The following is a 22,436-nucleotide window of genomic DNA, read 5'->3' on the forward strand; positions in this document are numbered from 1 at the left end:
ATATCTTACTATCACTTTTAAGAGATTAATTATTTTACACAAACAGTTACAAACTATTGTAACACTGATGACTGATCTACACCTGTCTAGATCTAAGCTTATGGCCTCAATGGTTCAAGTTGCTGGAGTGTGTCCAGAGAAGGGCAATGAAGCTGGTAGAGGGACTGGAGCACAAGTCTGATGAGGAGCAGGTGAGGGAACTGGGGCTGTTTAGTCTGGAGAACAGGAAGCTGAGGGGAGACCTGATCGCTCTCTACAACTACCTGAAAGGAGGTTGTAGCCAGGTGGGTGTTAGTCTCTTCTCCCAAGTAACTAGCGAAAGGACAAGAGGAAATGGTCTCAAGTTGCAAGTTGCGTCAGGGGAGGTTTAGATTGGATATGAGGAAAAATTTCTTCACCAAAAGAGTGGTCAAGCATTGGAACAGGCTGCCCAGAGAGGTGGTGGAGTCACCATCCCTGGAGGTGTTCAAAAAATGTGCAGACGTGGCACTTCAGGACATGGTCTAGTAGACATGGTGGTGTTGGGTTGACAGTTGGACTCGATGATCTTAGAGGTCTTTTCCAACCTTAAAGATTCTATGATTCTAAGTATTTCAAACCTTGTGTTTAAACCTCTAAGGTCACTTCCAGCAGGAGCAGCTATAAATCTCAAATGCCACTTACACATCCTCTATCTCCACCTTTCTTTTTGCACCTACAGAAAATGCAAGTGCAAACAACATACCGAATCTCTTCCCCATCTCTCTGCAGAAAGTACCCAGCAGGACACAAACACAATGCCTGTTTTTCCTATACAGTGCTGCTCTCACCCCTCACCAGTATCGCATGATCCTTACAAAAACCTCAATAATCATTTTTAGAGTAGACCTCGTTACCCACAGGATGGCTTATTTCCGTTACCACAGAGAGAAAACAGGCACAGAAAGCTTAGGTAACATCTTCTATGTTAACTAATGCCACCTTAAGATATGGGAACGCTACATGCTTCCCAGACCAAAGTAGGGCATCGTACAACAGCTCCATGTCCTAATATTAAAGTTTGTTAGTTTGTTATTTTCCTCTGCTGCAAAACAGCTATGATTTTAATTTACAATTTTTATAACTATCCTCTCATTTTTATTTGGAGAAATAGGAAAAAAAAAAAAAGAAGAGATTAAATGAGTCACTCACAACCTCAAAGCAAGTCAATGTCAGAATCAAAATTATTCCAGGTCTACAGACTTCTATGACTAGGTCTAATCCATAGCACTGCACAGATTCAAGCAAATCATCTAACCTATTTTTGTCAAACTTTGCTCTTAATGGAAATCCTGCAAGTCTTTAACCTATTTCAATCATCATTCCTTTAAAGTTGAAAAAAGTAGTTTGAGACAGTAGGGTAAAACAGAATTATTGCATTCTTTCAACATAACCAAAATCCTTTAACGTCCTTCCAGAAGTATTTATGGGTCAGAAATGTGCCATGAAAAATATGACCCTCTAAACAAACAGAATCTAAGTTTCCTATGCACAATAATGCATACTTCTGGATTTAAAAAGGAAAAAAAAAAATCAATTTTGTGTTCATAAATAATTCTTCATTAAAAGGAAAGCTAACGCATCACAAGGGAGTTTTACAAGAAGCAATGATTAACAGAAAGTTGAAATCTGTACTTGCCTATCAATGCCCATATCCAGCTTCACTTCCATTTGTTCTATGATATCCTTTTTCTTCTGAAGGCATTCAGACAATTTAGGAGAAGAACTGCAACAGCATAAAGGGTTGGGTGTGTGACAGAGTATTAAAATATCAAAACAAATTTGTCTGCTGACAACAGGATTTTGTGAAGATTTCCCATCCCATCAGAAAGGGCTAGTTTACATGAAGTTAGCTGGCTTCAGAACAACCAACCAACAACCCGAACAGCCATCTGACCCCGAATAGGATTTGCTGAGTGCCAATGGGCAGTTACTGCAAGGCATTTCAGGCAGCACTGTGCCAACTGAGCAGTGCCTCTCAGCAAACCCAGCTTTTCACAGGCACTAATTCACAGTACATCAGTGTGCTCTACCTCGACTGTATCCATCTCCTAGCCCCCAACAACACTCAGCTTTTGTGTCGTTCACAGGTGGCTCCCATGGCATGGCCAGCTGCTCCCCCTGCAGAGCCTGCGAGGCTCCCCTAGGAATCTCAGCAGCCCCAATATTGCCAGCTCACCCCAAGGACACCCTCTAGTCCTGGCCTGTAATGCAGCAGTGAAGTCTAAAGAGCAACTTGCCTCTCTTTCCTATCAACACTCTTGGAACTCCCTCTCTCCCATTAGTTCTCCAAGATACTGATTTGTTTAACTTCCCTTCTTCCCCCTCTCATTACAGCATTTTGCCTTCCCACAACATCAAGCTGAACAACTCCAAGAATAAACCCCTCGTAAGAGAGATGAGGAATGAAAAAAAAATTGCTTTCTTCACCAAAAATGACTGTTCACAAAGGAAATGATAATCAAAATAAGGTACCTGATTAATGGCATCAGATGATCGTTAAACTGCTTGTCAAATAAATGGAAAATAGTATTGGCTTGGTGGACAACATCCAAGAAATAAAGATTTGCGTTCTTTGAATCAGATGAAGGAATGCCTTAAGCAAAGAAGGTTTCATTAGGACTGTAAAGATATGCAGTTCTTACAATTAGCATGATGATTTTTTAAATATGTGGAATTTTTCCATGAATGCTTAAATCACAGGCTTAGAGTTTCAAAAATTCACCATGGTGCCATATATAGAATACTTCTTATAGCTATATCAGGAAATAACCATAAGCACAGAAATATCTTGCTTTTAAAATTTCTAAAAGCAAAATGGAACAGCCAATTTAAATATTTCTTCAGAACATGAGTTTTATGCTTTCACGTGGGAAAGACAGGTTCTCACTGTCAAGATTTTAACTTCCTTAATACCAGCAGTTTTCTTATTTACTGTCACTCTTTAAAATGCACAGGTATACAAACAAGTATGGGATTCTTATAAAATGTAAGACACTAAGCCTTAATATAAAAATATTCTCCTGCTATGGTACAGAGAACAATTGAAAGAGGTAGGGAGTGCTACATCCCAATCTCTGTGACACAAATGTTTTTGAAGACAGTAGTGTGTTTCCATCTGTGCATCAATTCCCCAAATGGAAGTTACACTTTAGAATACATTAAATGCTGACTCCTAAACACACAAACTGAATTTCATTTAACCAACACACTCTGAACAAGGCCAATCAATAAGGCACAGCAAGGACCTGCAAGGATCATCTGCACAAAAAGGCCAATGAGATGAAATGCTCAGAAAATATACTCACCAGCGAGGCCTGTTTCTAATGCATAATCGATGTGTTCAGTACATAAGAAATCTACAAGCATAGAAAAAATTCTGAAAGCATTCTTCGGTAAGTCAGATGGATCAGAGAGCTTTAAAGAAAAAAAAAAATATCCTAAAGGTCAGTTCTACAAACATTTGAAAGTTTATCTGAGATTGCATAGGGGATAAGCTTAAAATGTAATAAGTATTCCAGAATAATTGGAATTTTATTCTAAATTAAAAGTATCCATACAGAGAACTATTCAGGAACAGCCTGTAGTACCAATAAACCCTTCAGCATTAACAAGTAAACTGAAGCTAGCATGCCATGGGATGCTACAAAAAGCAGAAGTATAAACAGTTTCTAATAATAATAGTAATAAACGTAATAATAAAGGAAGATATTAATTAATAGTCCTTAAAACACAATTGTCCAGCTGTAATCTCAGGAATTATCTAAACTGCATACTGCTGGATGCTGGGAAAACATACAAAGAAAAGATGACTCCCTCCACGCCCTGCCTTTTTTCTCTTTTACTAAGCTTCTGCCACTGGCCAGAGTCCGAGACAGGACACTGGGTTAGATGGACCTTAGTTTCACCCGGTGCAGCTGTTCTTTTAGCACTGCCACAGTACTGCAGAAAAAAAATAAAATACAGACTGAACTTCAGCTACATTTATCACAGTTCAGCTGGAGTCAACGGAGCATGAACATTTTTATTAAGTGAAGTAATGCCCACATACACACAGAGCATCTGTACCTTCATGAGCTGTAAGCAACATGGGATTTTGGACAGCAACCTGTCAGTAAATCCCTTTTCTAAAGAAAAACGCGACAGGGCTTTTGCACATAAGAAATACGGCTTTGGTTTTTAAGGAATTATATGAAGACTTTATGAAGCGAGGAGTAAGAAAGATTATCATTGCAATTCAAGTTAATTTATGTAACAACACTCCAAAGATTTCTGCTGTATTCCCAAAAAACCAAAACCCCAACAACAAAACACCGTTACAGAGATTTCCAAATACCGAAATGTTGCAATATACAATTATATTCACAGAATTACCAACTTATTTTTCCTAAAGCAGTCACATTTGGGACACATAGTGTATCTGCATGCATCTGTCATGTGATATAAATATTACAACTAGTTATTTATTACAACTAGTTAGCCAGGGACATATTTAACTTCTTTTTCGCATAGTTTATTGCCCTGACCACAAAAGAAACGCTAGCAGCACGTATGATAATAGAGAAGTTATACAGCAGTAATTATAAAAATCTCCTTACATGCCAAGATCTTAGCACTGGTTTCTACCCCAATACTGTTGGTTTTCAGATGAAGTATGAAAAATTCTGATCCCAAGAGTAAAGGCCCCTCTAGTATATAAAAAACTTCTAAATATCTAAAATGTCAAGTTTTTCCACTCTAAGCTAATTTAGAATGTTAGAGGCATTAAAATTTGTTAGAAATCAGTTCAGTTAGCTAATAAAAACACATTAGCATTTAAGTTTGCAATTAAATTCAAGGTGTTTTGTTTACACTAAAGTATCAGAGAAACAGTAATTGACAGGTAGTAAAATCAGCTATTTAATCAGAAGGAAAACACTTCTTTTTGTGAGACTAAAAATATTTAAAGAACAGTAGATGGTTACCAAGGTAAACCATGTTAAAGATTATTCCTCTCAGCATTTTACTGGTGATATCTGATGCCAGAAGAAATGGCACTCAACACACGAAAACAACTGTTGAACTACTATTTATATTTTTAAAGCAGGAAAAAAAAAATACACTGAAGGCTTCTCAAGTCTTGGGTCTAATTTAGTAAGACAAGCAATGTAGACAATAGGTTTAACCCTCCGCAATTCTTCCAAAAATAGATAGTATTAAAAACCAGAAAATAGAACTAGATCCACATTTAAAAAATCAAACCTTTAGCCTCCACCATGAACCTGATTCAGTGAAAAATACAAAAGAGAATTAATTTGTTTAATAATGTCCTTCCTTTCTTCCTACAACACTTCAACTGAAAACTGAACCTCAAGATTTAATTTCACGCACAAAATTATATCATTAATGGAGATCACCGGAAGCAAACTCACCCTGTGACATCTTTCAAAAGCTTGTTTAGTTTCTTGCAAAAGGTTAACCACCACTTCTTGCGACAGAAAAGTTTCCCCGTGTGTGTCAATACTTGGCCCCAATGGCAAGTTTGTACGTTGCCTTATTCTCTCTTTCAGGTCTTGAATACTAGAACAAAAATATGCCAAAAGAAGATTTCACTGGATGGAAATTTTGATGCTCAAATTCAACAATGATTTAGGGTATTTTAGTTGTTAACTTAAGAAACAGAATCCAAGACACGGTTTAGTATATGCAAGCATTAAGACAGTCTTGCAAGCTTAAAAAAGTTGCCAGTAAATGCAAAACTACCACCTCTGATGCCACAGTCAACTGTGTTCTACCACAGCATGTTCACACCACGGCATCAGCTATTCCCCACTGTGGAATGAGAGCAGTTTCAATTGAATCCTACGGCACTTACGCTCTGTGGACAAAGTTTAGCCTCCATACTTTCTGTCCCATTGCACTTTCAAAACACTAATGAGAGCTTTCTATCTCATCCACACCCACAAATCCTCTCATCCTCATCTACAACCTCAGCAGTCCTGATTTAGTCAAGCATGCTCCAACACGTTTCCATGCATAAAACAACCCATAAAGTCAGTCACTACAATCAATTTAATTTTCCCCAAGAAAATTAAATTTTCATCTTTGTTTTTTAATTCATTCAATTACTTTGCTGCTGCTGTTCTCTCCAACTCACTTTTCATTCCTCACACACTGAACCCAGTAGCTCTTTGAAAGGTGCAGTAGTCTTATCACCTCTGCTTCACATAAGTTTTAATTCTTCCTTTCCCACTTCTCACTATTCCTTTATTAGAGTTTCTCTACCCTGAGGATAATGAAGTCTTGTTTTACCTTTCTCTAAGTCCATTGCATCTTCTGGGCTCATTAAGAGCTTTCTCACTGACATTGCTATGGTCTTTTCCCCTTCCTAGGTCTTGGGAGGGGACCACAAGACCTGGGCAGGTGAAAAAAAATGTATGCTTTTAGATACACACGTATACATGCTTTTAGGTACCTTAATTTTGCTTCAGTCCTTTTGTGGATCTGGATCCTAAGTTGAAACATAGGTTTAACTGGTATTTTTCATTTCCCATGAGTGTATCAATACCATGCATCACCTTTCACATGTACCGAGAGCAATACACTTTTTAGCAGAAGTTAACATAAAGTGACAGCAAATTATAAAAAGCTGTAGGTCATTTTAGAAGCCTACTCTTTTGCAGTTCATCATACGTTTGACATGGCAAATACTGTGTTTCTCCCCTTACCACCTCCCTTCCATTTTAAAACTATGAAACTTCACGGAAGAAACTTACCCTCCAGTGCCAATGGACCTCTTCTGGTGGTTTTTGGAATCATAATAGCGTTGCAGAATCATAGCACTCCTACTTTTCAAATAACCAATTTCCACCTCAATGTAATTCTCCAAGTAGGAAATGAAAATGGATTTGATAAGCTTAGACAAGAAAGTCTGCTTATCAGTACCCAAGTTAAATTCCATCAATTTGCTTGACAGATTAGTAGTCCTTTATGCAAAAAGAAAAAAAAAGCCAAACAAAAAAAAAAACACCAAAGAAGGGGAGAGGAGGAAAAGGTTGAATTTCTATGAATTACAGCATTACATGTTTGTAAAGTACATAGCACAACAGAATCCTGATTGTGATTAAGACGTCTAGCAGCTTTACATTTAAGTAAACAATTTTGCATAAATCATGTTTAATTATATACAGTACAATTGCAATAAAGTCACCAGTGAGATGTGGAGGATTGGCTTTTGCAGAGTTTTAAAAGTACTCTCACAGGTCACTATACTAAATACTTCTCATTAAAAATAATAACAGCAATTTAAATTTTTTTTTAGGATAGCGATCATTGTAAAGGTTAACGGCCATTCAAAAATTTCAATTTTATGAGAAGTTTACATTTTTCGCATCTCTTCCTACATCTTGATGATAAATCAATCTACAACAATAATTTTATCATCAATATATAAATACCTTGTATATAGATCATAGAGATTCTTAAGATACTGTTCTGCATCTGATTTCCTGTGTTCTTCTAGCTGGTCCTTTACATAACTCTGTAAAATTTGGACACATCTGTTAGAAGAATAAATGCCACAGGTCCTACGCACTACTTGCTAGATTATACATAGTTTACTGTGAAGTGTGTATCTTACTTAAGGTAATTCATATATTCTTTGTTTTTAAATCTCTAATTTACAGATCTTGCATTATCTACAGATTGAGTTAAGTGCATCTTTTAGAAGAAAATTATTTACTAATACAAGGCAGTAGTGCGTGAAGCAAAGACAAAAGACAGATTACTTTGAAAATGTGCTTGACCAACAAACACAAAATCCTCTCTTTTTAAGAATCAAAAGCACTGGAGGCCTAGGGGCATTTCTGCAGTTGACAGTAAGCAAAGGAGATGCTTACATACTTGCTTATCGTACTACATACACAAAGCAGATACAAGCTTAGAGCCTTCTTGCCATTGAATATTTGGATAAATATATTATTTACCATAAAATACTAAGTCAAAACTGACACACAAATTTGGGGTTGAGACAAGCTCAATCTCTACGTGATAAGGAGAACATCATCTACAGGGAAATTGCTTTTGCAACAAATAGTCATGCTGTCGACTTTACACACTTGAGTGTATTTGCAGGATGGAAAACTTAATATTTTCAACTATTCCAGGCTCCCATATAAATATTGCATTAGCTGCGAGACAGTATTCACAACATAAGTTATTTCCACTTATTCAATGCTAACCTCACACATGAAACCCAATTCCAAGAATGAACACACTAAAGATACTTATTAAATGTGAAACTTCTTTTCCTGACATATTCTTGGCAGGGGACATACAGAAGAAACCAAATATGCATATGACATCTTTACGAATTACCCAGTGAACATACTGATTCCCTTATAATTTCACATATGGAATTTGAGTATTTTCAGTTGCACTGTATTCAGAGTACAAGCAGCTTTATTTGATATAAACTTTATTATCTGAATTGTTACAGATCAATCAGCTGTGATTCTTCATCCTTATACAAGCCTACAAATACTGTAAATTCTCATTAAATGTTATTACAATATTTTTGGATGAAAAGTCTCCTCAACGAACTTCAGCATGTTAAAATTTGAAATACCTGAAGTTTAACTTCAAAGATATTTTGAATGAGTTTGGCTAGCACAGTCTCTGGATTGCTAAAGACTTCTCCAACTTGCTTATTCACTCGCTGGCAAAGAATGGCAGCATCTTCAAAGACGTCATTCCTCAGAAATGCACCCTAGGGTTTTAGAAGCACATTTCATAATATATTTACAACAATCTACACAACTAAATAAATCAACACCCAAAGAGATACATGTAAAACAAAATGCATTACCTCTTGACACTGTTTTATATACACATCAACGCAATGGGAATAGCCCTATGGGAGGAGCAAAACAACTCAGTGTTAAAGTTAGTTCTCCATGCTTTCAGTATAGAATGAAGTCAAGGAAATACAACCCCTGTGAAAAAGTTATTGCAAAACAAATATTCATCAAAAGCGTAGACTCTTTCAAACCCATTTTTGTCACAAACCTAACATAACTTCACTTATCACCACAGGTTTCAACGCTTTCTCAAGCACAGAAGTCAGTTCACACACACACAAGAAAAGATTATTTTAGAATGGTCTCTACTGACACTGCCTCCAATCCCCCATCATCTGCCTCCTTTATGCCCCTGCGTTTGATTTCAAATGGAACATCTCAGTATTTTTAAAGTTATATGTGTTATCTGAAAAGTTACATGTGTTATCTGATATGATGGTTTTACCCATTCAAATATATTCACTTAAAACAGGCACTTATCGTATTGTGGGTTAAACCCCTCAGATTTTACCTTAAAATGAAGCAAAACTGCTGCTACTTCTCTCATTCTGGAGATTTCGCCTCTCCGCTGTGCACTGGTAAACTCTTGAATTAGCTGGCACTCTAAATCATGGTACTTACCTGGAGAGGAAAAGGGATAACAACAAAAATCCATCAGGCTATGCAATACAAGCACCGACAAAAACTGTAATACTGACAGTACTGCATACTTCTGTAATCATCTTCAACAATTCAAATATAGGAATATGGATTGAACTGGATAGATAACTTACTTGCTATCTTTGATTTTACTTCAGAAAACCTGTTAACAACAAAAAAATACCATGATTAAATTCAAATCCACATCATGAGAAATCACAGACATCCTAGATCATGAGTAACAGGCACTCTACTTAAAAAGGAAAACATGTAACACAAAGACGATGGAAAAGTTACACACTTTATATCCATAAAAACCTATGAGCATCTAATTCAAATCTAGCATTAAGTCAGCACAGCAGAATTATCCCATTAAAAGTCTGTTAAGCAGTTTAGGATGTGTATGTAAAGATGATCCTACAACATGAGCGTGTGAATACAAATCTGAGAATAGAGGAGAGAGAAATAAGCACACAATCCATCTCAAAAGCTACATGAATCACTAAGTAAAGCACCAAAAAAGTAGACAGGGGAAGCATCAGAAAATTAGAGCTATGTGAATATTTTTAAAAGATTTTCAGATAGAATTTTACCTGTCAAAAGGCAGTTCCTGTGCAATCAAATGCAGTTTCTGAATAATATCAGCTGCCTCTTTAATCTGTTAAGAGTAAAACATGACAATTATTAAAGAAGGTCTGACTGTGGGCTATTCCTTTCCTCCACTGTCCGATTTTCATACACGTAGTTGCTATTTCTAAAGCTGGTTGAGTTGATATACCCGTGGAAGAGATCACCCCCTTTAAGTTCCAGTACACACTTTTATGACGCTTAAGGTATTTTTTTAACATAACATGATATAGGTCAAAATACGATAAAAAGTCTTTCATGTTCACACTGGGCGTGTCTGTGTAGGTGTCTAAGCTACCTGGACAAATACCTCATCGCTGCACTGTGCCAACATAGCTATGCATCTTGCAGACCAAAGATTCCTCAGGGCTGACTAGATCAGAACGTGGCCAGAGCAATTGCATGAAATTTTGCACCCTTCCATTTGGGAATAAAATATCTATCTGTAACACACAGCTGGCTGAACTGCAACATTATACTTTACAAGGGATTAGGATAAAATCTTACTGACTCACACCCCACCAGGAGAGATCTCTGTTGAACTCAGAAGTGAAATGTCTAGCAACCCTTTCAGACATGTCAGAAAAAGCACTAGGGAGTTCTTCAAAATTGATGAAATTAGCTGCATTGCTGTATCCAAAAAAGCCATGCCAATGCTCGGCATGGAAAGGGGAGCAAGGGGAAAAAGGGGATCAAAGTACAGCATAGCTGGAGTAGCTCACATTCTTCCAAGGAAGGAGAAATGGAAGCTGTATTAGAAATTATAAACTCTGAGGTCCAAAGCAAAGATCAAGATGAAGGTCAGCTAATCATGCATCTACAAAATAGAAACAGTCGCATGGATACAAAAGCTAACAAATAAAGTTAACGCAGCACGCAAATTTCTCCTCTGTCCTACACAGCAAAACCTTTTATCATTTATTCTTCCACAATCAATCAGCATGGGAGGTGCACCTAAGTAGCACTTAGCGACTGTTGCACTAGGCTGACTAGACCTGTAGAAAACACCAACTTGAAAGTGTGGGGAACAAGGCTGGTTGCAACTGAAGTTTATTGGATTTAAGCACACACAGAGTGTTGACTTGCCCAAACTGGACACAACTCTGGGAAGGTTTTACAGACTTTATTATGCTCTCTTGATGACTGGAAGGCACCTCAAAGGGGGTGATGAAAGCTCTGGCTACTACGTTGAAGCAAAACCTTTCTAAGCTGACACAACGGAGAACCCTGAGAAGATGCAGTTCTTGTTCTTCCTGTTAGTCATGTTCCAGGGGACCGGAGCGAGAGGAAAGGAAGTAATGAAATCCTATTCTCCCACCACTTACAGCAGATCGGAATTAAAACTTTTCAAGAATAGAACATGACACATAGGTAAGAATACAGAGCACAGGGATCACGCTAGGTTGGGCGTTCAGCAAAACCAGGGGCTCTCAAAGTATATCCATTCTGCTTATTAAGAGCAGCTTATGTTTTGAACTGTCAGCTTACAATAGCCTCTTAAGTCAAAAGCAGCTACGCTCCTCAAGTAAATCCAATGAAACAGCGGTTATTTCTATTAGCTTACAGCAACCTTAATACCTAAGTAAAAACTGTGATCAATAGTGATGTCATTAGAATAGTCTATATATTAGCAGTTATTCACCGATGTTAACAAAAAAACCCCAACACAAACAACCAACCAACCTCGATCAAAGTACCCCACAAATATAACATTTTCTTTGTCTCCTCTTCACACAATAGTTGTTAACTAACTTAGATTTTATTGAATTCAGAGCCTTTTCTTATACACAACAGAATCCATGACAAATCAATTTTCCATGGGTTCGGCTTAAATCTGGACATATTTCATTTTTAATTGAATCAGGCTTCTGTAAACTATTAAATCAAAATATATTCTGTAAAATACAACCTAAAGGCTAGAACACACCTGCAAAAAAATCTGAAAAATTGTGGACAAATAATAGCAGGAGAGAATTTTAACACAAAATATTTTTATGAACAAATTAAAAGGCATAACAGAATAACTTTGAGTACAGAACATAAATGGAGAAAAGGAGTTAAGAATAATAGTAAACACATTAAACACAAGACAATACTATTGCATGGTAAACAAGTGAGCTGCTGTATCATTTTGATAGTTTAACTGTTCTAACTGGAGTGATTTGCTCACTTCAAGACTTCAGTACAGGAGAGGGACTGTTTAGCTGGTAGTTCAAGGGAAATTATAAGGATTCAGAGGATGATGACACACAATACATAATATGGGACAAGACAGCAAGGAAAAACCTTCACAGAGACGCTAAGTTAGAAACTGCTCAGTACAGCTAGGAGAAAGTAACGTGGGAAGCAACAACTTGAGCATAGGGAAAAAAAGGAAGCCAACAGATTAAGAACTGACACTACTGAGAAAAATATGAATTCCCTAAGAAATAACTGCATTATAATTCTTTTCTTGCCTCTCCTTTCACAGTATCGCCTGCCCTAAATGTCTCAAAGAAAAACCTACAGTTGTAAGGGATGGCTTAGTACAAAAAAATGGTAACATCCTCCAAAACACTATCTAAAACCCAAATCAGTCTGAAGATCAGAAGACACTGACAAAGCATTAAGGTTTTACATTTAAAAATATTTGTTACTGTCTCCTACTTTAGAACTATTTTTAGTTCAAAGATGCATTAAGATGTGACAGCGCATGTCTAGGCAGGTTCTTTTATAAACACTACTTCTACTTACTATTTAAACCAGGAGGCAAAAAGCTACAGAACAGTACTAACCCATCTTGACTGAAATTAGTCTCAGTAAGAAAACTTGTATCTAGAAAATCTTGTTTGTGTTCCTACACACTTCCTCTACAGACTGGCACAAGACTTCTGGCCTTTACTACGCATGTTTTCCTCCAGATTTGCTGAATGTCTTGTTATTCTTTAGGGTGTATAAAGATTAATTTGTTTACCAATTTCCAGGTTTACCCAATTTATCTACCGTTTTTTTCATATCCTCTAACAGAAAGTATTATAAAACTTTAAGTGGAAGTTGAACTCTGTATGGGATTCTTCAGTAGACAACACATAATTCTCTTTAACTTAGGCTTTGTTATTTACAATGTTGCCATTAAACATTTTTAAAATGCATGTTTTATTTCTACTTAGGGGAAAAAATAAAAAATAAAAACTTAGGCCTGGAAAAGGCTGTCCATAGAAGAACTTTTGTTATGTTGAAACCTTTCTGTTTTACTTGGAAGTCAGAAGTTTTTATGTGCTCCTTCTTTGGTTAGGGCAAACTACCAACTGGCAATTACCATATATCCACAGATCATAAATCAAAAGTTACTATCCACCTGACTTCTTGGGAATACAACTCTGAAATGATTAGTTTTTCATTTCCCTGAGAGATACTTCAGGTCAGTAGAGAGGGGATGACTATTAACCTATTCTCAGGTCCTTTATGAGCTCTATTTCAAGCATATATTTTTTTTGCTGAATGTGCAAACCAAATTTTTTGCTGTTCCCACATACTGTAATTTTTTCCTGACTACAATCATACTACTGCACAGAATTTAAGGAAAGCAGGAAGATTCTTCAGGACACACCTCAAAAAAACCCACCACCACCAAGAACAAAAACAAAACAAAACAAAAAACCAACCCAAACCATCAACTTTACTTAGCTTTCAAACTGCATAGGGAAATCTAATACATGCCCTTTCGCTGACAGCTGGACACTTTTCCTTCAGTTTATTTCTATTAGCCACACCATTCAGATTATGTTTGCTTCATGAATATACTCTTAAAGCATTTTGTTTTTCTTATGCTTCAACATTTCTTTGAAGTTTTCCTGCCTGGTTCCTCTAAATTCAGAGGGTGGAGACATAACCACAGGACTATACAAAGCCCAAAGGCATGCTGTGACAAAAAGGTATCCAAGGCCACTGGACTGACCCAACAGAGTGAAGTTTCACAAAGAAGTTGCATTCAGAAACGTTCTGCATTACAGGGTGGATCTGAGGCAAGGGGTTCAAAGGAAAAAGGCAGATATTGTATGCATTCTAAAGTTGCCCTCCCAGCATTTCTCAAATCTCTGATAATTTCATAAAACGAAAAATGCCAACATTGCCACATTAAGCATCACTGAATACAAATGCTTTATCAGCAATCTGCAGCCTAGTGTTGTTAATTTACATTTCAGAACAATGCAACTTTAACAAGTCAGTCACTCACTGGTTTGAAGTCTGACCATGGTAAGTCATGGTAGCAGCTTGTAATTAGGGCAGTACTGCTTATTGCTTTGAACTGCTTTCATCCCGCTGACAGCTCTTACCTTTTCAGAGTTTGTAAAAACATCAGACTTCAGCTCTCCATCCAGAAACTCATTAAAGTATTTCATCAGCTTCTGAGCCTCCACAGCCCGTTGCCGTGGCGTGTTTACCCCCTCCAGTTGGTCGCCAAGGTGACAGACCTTAGTTGCTACATAGCTGATGTGCTCATCTAGTTCTTGGAAATGCTGGAAGGCAACCTGGGAGAACATAGACACAGACACAAAAGTCACAATTTCCATTTACTGTACTTTAGGAAACACTGTATTTACTTCAGTAAGAAGCATAGTGAATGCAGGCATTGGCTTTCCAGGTGTTGTATCTCAGAACTACTCAACACCAATAAGCAAGCACACACAACCGCTTAAAGTTGAGTGTCTTCCTTTAAACTATTGTGAAGACTCGCTACTTTCAGAATAGCTAACACTCATTAATGGAACATGCAGATAAGCCCCCTTTGACAGGGGAAATTGTTTTCCATCAAACCCTCTTTATTCTTATCTCAAAGAGTAGCATGCTGTACGAAGAAATGTTAACAGAGCACGTGACGTTTTTAAAACTTGCACAGCTTAGCACTGACTACAGTTTTTAGATTTTACCTGGTTGCTTTTCTGCAGCTCTTGTACTTTCTTGGCAAATTCCTTAGCTTCCTTCTGGCATTGCTGTTCTAGTTTCTCCACCTTTCTCTGAATCCTTTCATCCATTACCTGTAATTCTTGGATATGATTTACAAATTCTTCCAATAATCTGATTTAAAATGAAATAAAATACAGGAAAGCAGACTTTAGTTTGAAAGACACTGTCTTCAGCAGAGAGCTAAAAATAAATAAAAAAAAAATCAAAGAGAAGAACTTGCCTACAAGGGTGGTATAATCAAGTCTAACTTACAAATGCTATTTTGTTTTAAATTACATCGCCCTGGTTGTGTAGAAGTCTATGCCCACATAAAAGCTATATGATCACATAAAAGGTAGGCCAGGAGACAGGGGAATACCTAAATACCAATTGCTCAAGAACGTGACTCTGCCACAGGTACAAAAGCCCCTATATCCCCATCTTCCATAAGTAAGTCTCATAAAGAGTTTAGGCCAGTACATCCCTTCAATGTAAGGACTATAACAGGAAAATATTTTCTACTGTACATATTACTGTAAACTTGTAAATCAGCATCTTATTAACAGGCAAAGAATACAATCATATAGTCTTTTAATGTTTTGGTTATAACCACGTTGCTTCCTGACTTCACTTCTTTTCTTCCCATAACATACACCATTTTGAGGGTTTTTTCCTACCCTTTACAATCACTTTAGATTTTTCTTTCAGACTCACAGTTTATTCTTCTCAAACACAGTACAACTGAATGCATTCTTCAATTTCCTCTACTCTTTTTCATTCCATTCTCAATGTCTTTTTCTTTCTCATTCCTGTTTTTGTCCAGTCGTCTTTTCAGCTTGCACTTTTCTAAACATCCCAGTCACTGATACTCAAGGAATGGATTATGCCCAGATCCTCGACAGCCATAAAACTCATGCTAATAACTGAAAACATGAAAGATTTGAGAACTCTGCTGTGCAGGTTTAATGTCAAAGCAGGAGAGGAGAGGAAACAGGAATCCCTTCCAGGGAGCTATTTCTAGACTACTCAGGAATTTGCATTTTTCACACGTACTCTGTTCAGCAGGTATACTGGGAATGTGATGCCCTTCCAAGCTGCAGCGGTGCTGAAAGGCAGAACGAGCACACTGTTTCTCTCCCGGTTCCCCACTCACAGACCAGAGACTCAGCAACCAGAAGGAAGAAGCAGAACGTATTATTCCACCCTCACATGACTCCTTCCCAGAAAAAACTACAGCACCTCTATTGGCCAACATCTAGAGCTTTCCCTGAGAACATACTAACGTGATTCTCTTTAGCTGGGAGGGTCACTGCACTTTCAGTTTTAACTTCTGCTGCTAAAATGACTGGCTTTTACGCTGCTGCTTGGAGCATGTGAACTGCCTTTTTGCTCACTGTACTGGTCTGAAAACCTCTTCCAAGTGCCATCTTTACAACAGTAATGACTTAAAAGCACAACTTATTAAAGAAAACTGGATTGGGACAGATGTTTATGACTTCCTTCCTCCACTTCCTGCTTGCCAGAAGCCCAAGAGTAAGTATGTTGCATTAGATTCCACAGAAAACTAGAAGTCACAACTTAAGCTTACAGAAATATTTTTAAAATAAAAGTTAAACAATCGTGACACTAAACATGCTTTCAAACAAAAGCCTAGAGAAGTGCAGATAGTTTCTATTCATTTTAACAAGCTGATTCGGTTCAGTTTGGGGTTTGTTTTTTAAACAGGTATTGTACCAACTCAGCATTTATTCAGCAAAAGTATTCAATACAGTGAGAGAGGAAAGAATGCTTGAGTAGGAAAGGTAGCTGCTGGTCGGGTTTCTCAGAACAAAAATAAAGAATCCAACATTCTTTCTACCAAACAAAAGCATCATCTTAAAATAGAAAAGAAAAAAAAACCACACACCAAAAGGTCTGTTTCTTTTTTATATTAATTTTGGCTCCCTGCCCAATACTACAAGATCCCACAAGAAAAAATATTTACTCTTGCAGGATTCTCCCACTTGTCCTGAAAAATATGAAAGCACTTCACAGAAGTTAACACAATCAAACCAGCAGAAATATAGAAGATGGGTTAAACTGAGTTGGTGTTGGTACAAATCATTAACTACCCTAAAATATATACCAGGCACAACTGTGGGGACAGAGCAATTTTGTGGATTTCCAGGCTTCTTCCTGCTTAACTCACAGGTAAAGCTCTGCATAGGATACAGGCCCCAGACTGAATGTCAAGGGTTCAAGCATCTTGCTAGAACTCCAACAATATCCTTCCTCTTCTCATAGCCTCCACAGAGCCAGATTGCTCCAGAAGGAATGTCCTGTGACCATGCTAATGAAGCTTTTTCTATCTGCTTTTGGCTAACAGAAGAACCTTGTCTACGAAGTTAGTAATTCCTAAACTTCTTAAGAGTTCCAGCTCAGGTTACTACAAACAATCTCAATCTGGAATAAGATCCTGTAGGTGATAAGTCACTAAGGAGCAACTATTGCACTTTTGAATTCGTATCACCATAATCTAAATTAACATTCAGGCAGCTAAACTTTCTGTTGAGCCTGCTAGCTCAACAGCATTCCAGTAACTGTAACAGGAAGAAGGTCAAGCTCATCTCCCAAGTTATAATCATGTGAAAAATGAAAACACTAAAGTTAATTACATCTCCAGAAAGAATACCACTATGGGTACAAAAGCTAAAAAGTAGCATATATCAAAACAGAAGATCCAGACGTTTGGAGTAGAGAAGCTTAGATGTGGAACACTGCTGTATAAAACTGTGCCTCTGAGTTACCAATGCACCACCTGATGCTGGCCCAGTAACCACAGAGCTGGCTTTGCACGGTGAGGTTTCTCAACAGAGCCACGGCAGCTCACTGCAGATAAGAGAAGGTCCTGCACTACCTCCTCCCCCACTTTCCCTCCCCTAGCCTTCCTCCTTTCCACACCCATATTCCTTCCCACCACCCACTCACAGACACAACCTCCTCCCTTTGCACCCGCTCCCAGGCTCTTGCAGTCCCCCAAAATTGTTAACCCAACTAGAAAAAAAACCAAACAAACAGTTAATTTATTTTTCGTGTCAGGTTAGTTTTCTGCCATTTTAGTGAGTTAGATTAGTTTATGGTGACATCATGTGCCTAGAGCTAGCTCAAGATGAGACATCACAGTGTGGAGCCAAGAGCGAGGAAGAGGGGCACAAGCCCATCTCCATTCAGCAGCCACAAGCTGTTCATTTGATTCAGACTATACAAACTCATGCCAATTCAGTTGTGTGGTGGGTTGACCCTGGCTGAGGGCCAGGTGCCCACCAGAGCCGCTCTATCACTCCCCTCTTTCATTAGACAGGGGAGAAAAAGTACAATGAAAAAAACTTACGGGTCGAGATAAGGACAGGGAGAGATCATTCTCTAATTATCATCACGAGCAAAACAGACCGAACTTAGAGAGGGAATTCATCTTATTTATTACTAAGCAAAACAGAGTAGAGGAATGAGAAATAAAACCAAATCTTAAAAACACCTCCCCCCACCCCTCCCATCTTCCCGGGCCCAACTTCACTCCCGGCTTCAACCTCCGCCCCCCCCAGCGGCACAGGGGGACGGGGAGTGGGGGTTACGGTCAGTTCCTCACGCGGTGTTTCTGCCGCTTCTTCATCCTCAGGGGGAGGACTCATTGTTCCCCTGCTCCAGCGTGGGGTCCCTCTCACGGGAGACAGTCCTTCACGACCTTCTCCAATGTGAGTCTCCTCCACGGGGTGCAGACCTTCAGGAGCAAACTGCTCCAGCGTGGGTCCCCCACGGGGTCACAAGTCCTGTCAGCAAACCTGCTCTGGCGTGGGCTCCTCTCTCCACGGATCCACAGGTCCTGCCAGGAGCTTGCTCCAGCGCGGGCTTCCCACGGGGCCACAGCCTCCTTCAGGTGTCTCCACCTGCTCCGGCGTGGGGTCCTCCACGGGCTGCAGGTGGAATCTCTACACCCCCTCATCCTCCCTCCATGGGCTGCAGGGGGACAGCCTGCTTCACCATGGTCTTCACCACGGGCTGCAGGGGAATCTTGCTCCGGCGCCTGGAGCACCTCCTCCCCCTCCTTCTTCACTGACCTTGGTGTCTGCAGATGTTCTTACATTTTCTCCCTCCTCTCTCTGGCTGCAAAAGCGCTCTCAAACTGTTTTTCTCTTTCTTAAATATGTTATCACAGAGGCGCTGATTGGCTTGGCCTTGGCCAGCGGCGGGTCCGTCTTGGAGCCGGCTGGCATTGGCTCTATCAGACACAGGGGAAGCTTCTAGCAGCTTCTCACAGAAGCCACCCCTGTAGCCCCCCCGCTACCAAAACCTTGCCACACAAAACCAACACAAGTTGAAAACAATTTAAGTCAACATTGCCAGGTTCCTGCCTTTCTTGCCATCCTACCTGTTTTTTCCCTTTGTTTGCACCAGGACTGTAAAGTATGGAGTCTTACAACAGGGCAGCTCAGGGAGCTAAACTAGCAAGAAACTCATTACATTGACTTAACTATCATAGCAGTGAAGCCTCATATTATGCTTTAATCTGGCAACTCTAGTGCTTTGGAACATTCATGTCTGACATGGACAAACATCATCAATTCTCCTTCATTCAAAAGGTCTAAATGAGAAAGTGACTTTCCCTACTCTTGTTACTGAATAATTGGTTCTGAATAATTGGCTCATGGTCACAAACTCTAGCAATTCTCCCAAATGAAAACCTCCTTGGACACACACCAACACTATGTACAGGCTTTTTGTTATATGTGTAATAAAAACAGTACCATTAGAGATACATTCGCTTTGACCATTATGCAATTTTATTTTACCTTTTTGGATCAAAAGCTTCTCCACCTCTGGAACCTCCTCCAGGTGTTCTCCATGCCAGGCGTTCAATGTATTCATCTGCCACAAAAGGCTCCTAGCCACAGAATAAAAACTCCTTATTATGTGCCACAGCAGGTTGTTCCTTAAGCAGCTGCTTACACATCATTTTCAAAGTGTTTAGAAGCTTTACTACAATCAAGAGCAAGTACAGCATTGACAATTACCCCATCACTTCCTATGTTTACATACTTAATATATAGAACACTGTTCTTAATATGGTGGGTTTGAACATCTAGTCTAGACATTGTCAGACTACTAGCAAAGAATTTGCTGCAGGTCTGTGAAGAGTTGGCTCTAAATCACCTGTCCTTATTTCCAGCTGAGCATAGGGCTTGTCATTACAAGCGTCTGAACCATGCAGCACCTACACTGATTTGAGATATTACATCACAAGTCCCAGCCATCAGCTGCGCAGCAAATCAGGTAAGAGAGTTGATCTGTCTAAAAAATTACGTGGCAAAGTAAGTTTCCTTTCCAGTTGCTCAAATCTCTGATGCAGTTCACAACATGGCACCACAAGCAGAACTGACCAAGGCACCATCCCATGGCAAAAACAGTACGAGATTGCCACTGGACACTACGCAACATCAAACTGCAGCTGCAGAAACAAAGCAGATAAAAAGGAAAAAACAAAACAAAACAAAAAAGCAAGCATAAAAAACAGATGATGGACTTGACTTTCCCAAGAAGGAAAAACAAGGCATGAGCGATGCTAAAAACACAAGGTTACTCAAGTTTATTCCATAATATTTGCTGGATCTTCCATAAAAAAAAAAAGCACACAATGGTGAACAGTTAAGATTATTTTTCTACCCAACAATGCCTTCTGAAGCCAGAGACCTCATTATAAAACCAAATGCCCCTATTTTAGTTGGCCTAATACTCAAGCCAGCTCAAACATTTCTGCACATAGTTAATATTAAATACCCAAAACATCATCCAACACCTATCCTATAAAAAACCCAGTATTTATCACTTCAGTTTCACTGGCAATCTAGCAGCACTGTTTAGGTGTTAACATCAGCACATCTAAGATCAGTAAGCAACGTATTCTCACAACCACCAGGATTTCATGGAAAGCTTTTAAATTACATGCAGCAATGGTTCTAAAACCGTGAAACACAACCCAACACAGAGCCAGGAGCAGCTCTGGGTAATAGTGGCAGTTGCCACAGCTCATCTCTGATAATGAAACGTGGACATGCCACCACTGCTTTTGGTAAAGCTTGGTTTCAAAAAATAAAAATAATAAAAAAGAAACAGATGTCCACATGTATCAAATTGGTTCTTGTATCAATAGGTCTAAAACCTTGTCAGGAATAATAGGGAGGGAAAAAACCAGCATTATAGTATTATTTCAATAACTAAAAATAAGGGTTGGAAAGCAAACATTGCCAGTTCAACATTTGCCATTCTTCAAAAATCGCACTATGCCCTATCCGGCCAGGCCCAGCTATTAAAGAGAAATATAAGAGTTTTTAAAATATACTTTGCAACATGCTGAATCCAGCTAGACAGAAGTTTCACCCTTTTAACAGATCACCCAGCAACTCCTCATTGAAAGACTGACTAAAGTAACTGTTTTGCTCAGCCTCTCTGGTTAAGCTTCAGAAATATCTGGATGATATCACAGGCACACAATTTCTCTACAAGACGCTCATCTCTTTAACCCAGTTCTTCCTGATACACAATGTTAAGTTTCCTGTATGTGAATCTTTTTCATCAAAAGTTTCACAAATGGCGTGCTAAAAATAATCTACTTTATTTATAAAGAATCAATGAAGTCCAATGGTGTCATTGTAAGACATGATTTCACAGGTTCCACTGCAAATCCAAAACTTTAGTTTTGTTTGTATATCGTATCTTCCATATACATTTGCTCTCTTTAATGCTATCTTGATAACAGGGTTACCTATAGCTGACAGCCTAATTCCTATTTTAAGTCTCCTATCCAGTTCTGCAGAAATTGCTGAAAATCAGCTATTACAAATGCCATTTGCAAGTCCTTTGCCTGTTATCAGATGAGCCCCAACAGTCAATTTCTTCAGCTTTGAACCCCCCTCTAGCTCTAGATGAATTAAGGTGATCCTAGCTATTCAGCCAATACTACTGATTTAATAAGAGATATGCCTGAAGTGGATGATAACCTGGTTTGATCTGGTCTGTATAAGTGAAACTAAACTGGACCTAGCCACATTAAAATCCAGTTTAGAAATAATCATTAAGTTATGCTATGAGTTATACGTATGAAATTATGAGTTATACGTATGAGAATTGAGACCACTTGTGTCCATTTTCAGCAAGGATCCTTCTACACAGTGTCACATATCTATCCTGAAAATGACTCTCAAACACACTTTCATGCAAACATGGCAGGCAAATACTACCCTCAATATGCAGCTAAAGGTTACTCCCATAATAAGTATATGTTTTCATGTTCTAACCTTCATGGCAGTGACTTCAAACTAACATAGTAGGCAACATTAATTTAGTGAACGCCAATAA

The 22,436-nt window shown here is 38.6% G+C and overlaps 1 protein-coding gene across 2 annotated transcripts in view; it reads right to left on the minus strand.

Moving 5' to 3' along the window:
• Positions 1–22,436, minus strand: part of EXOC5 (exocyst complex component 5) — a 29,860-nt gene that overhangs the window by 5,919 nt on the left and 1,505 nt on the right. Inside the window, exons 2-16 of one of the 2 annotated variants that reach the window (XM_075753273.1) lie at positions 19,874–19,965; positions 15,032–15,179; positions 14,438–14,632; positions 10,088–10,152; positions 9,629–9,657; positions 9,367–9,476; positions 8,864–8,908; positions 8,624–8,764; positions 7,455–7,537; positions 6,774–6,983; positions 6,473–6,508; positions 5,430–5,577; positions 3,327–3,435; positions 2,494–2,614; positions 1,658–1,744 (exon numbers count right to left, since the gene is read on the minus strand). In XM_075753273.1, coding sequence (XP_075609388.1) covers positions 1,658–1,744; positions 2,494–2,614; positions 3,327–3,435; positions 5,430–5,577; positions 6,473–6,508; positions 6,774–6,983; positions 7,455–7,537; positions 8,624–8,764; positions 8,864–8,908; positions 9,367–9,476; positions 9,629–9,657; positions 10,088–10,152; positions 14,438–14,632; positions 15,032–15,179; positions 19,874–19,965 — 1,619 coding nt within the window. The remainder of the gene's footprint in view (positions 1–1,657; positions 1,745–2,493; positions 2,615–3,326; positions 3,436–5,429; positions 5,578–6,472; positions 6,509–6,773; positions 6,984–7,454; positions 7,538–8,623; positions 8,765–8,863; positions 8,909–9,366; positions 9,477–9,628; positions 9,658–10,087; positions 10,153–14,437; positions 14,633–15,031; positions 15,180–19,873; positions 19,966–22,436) is intronic. The other variant, XM_075753274.1, reaches the window with a different exon arrangement.

The sequence above is a fragment of the Balearica regulorum genome, chromosome 5 (assembly GCF_011004875.1).
Source record: "Balearica regulorum gibbericeps isolate bBalReg1 chromosome 5, bBalReg1.pri, whole genome shotgun sequence".
NCBI lineage: Eukaryota > Metazoa > Chordata > Aves > Gruiformes > Gruidae > Balearica > Balearica regulorum.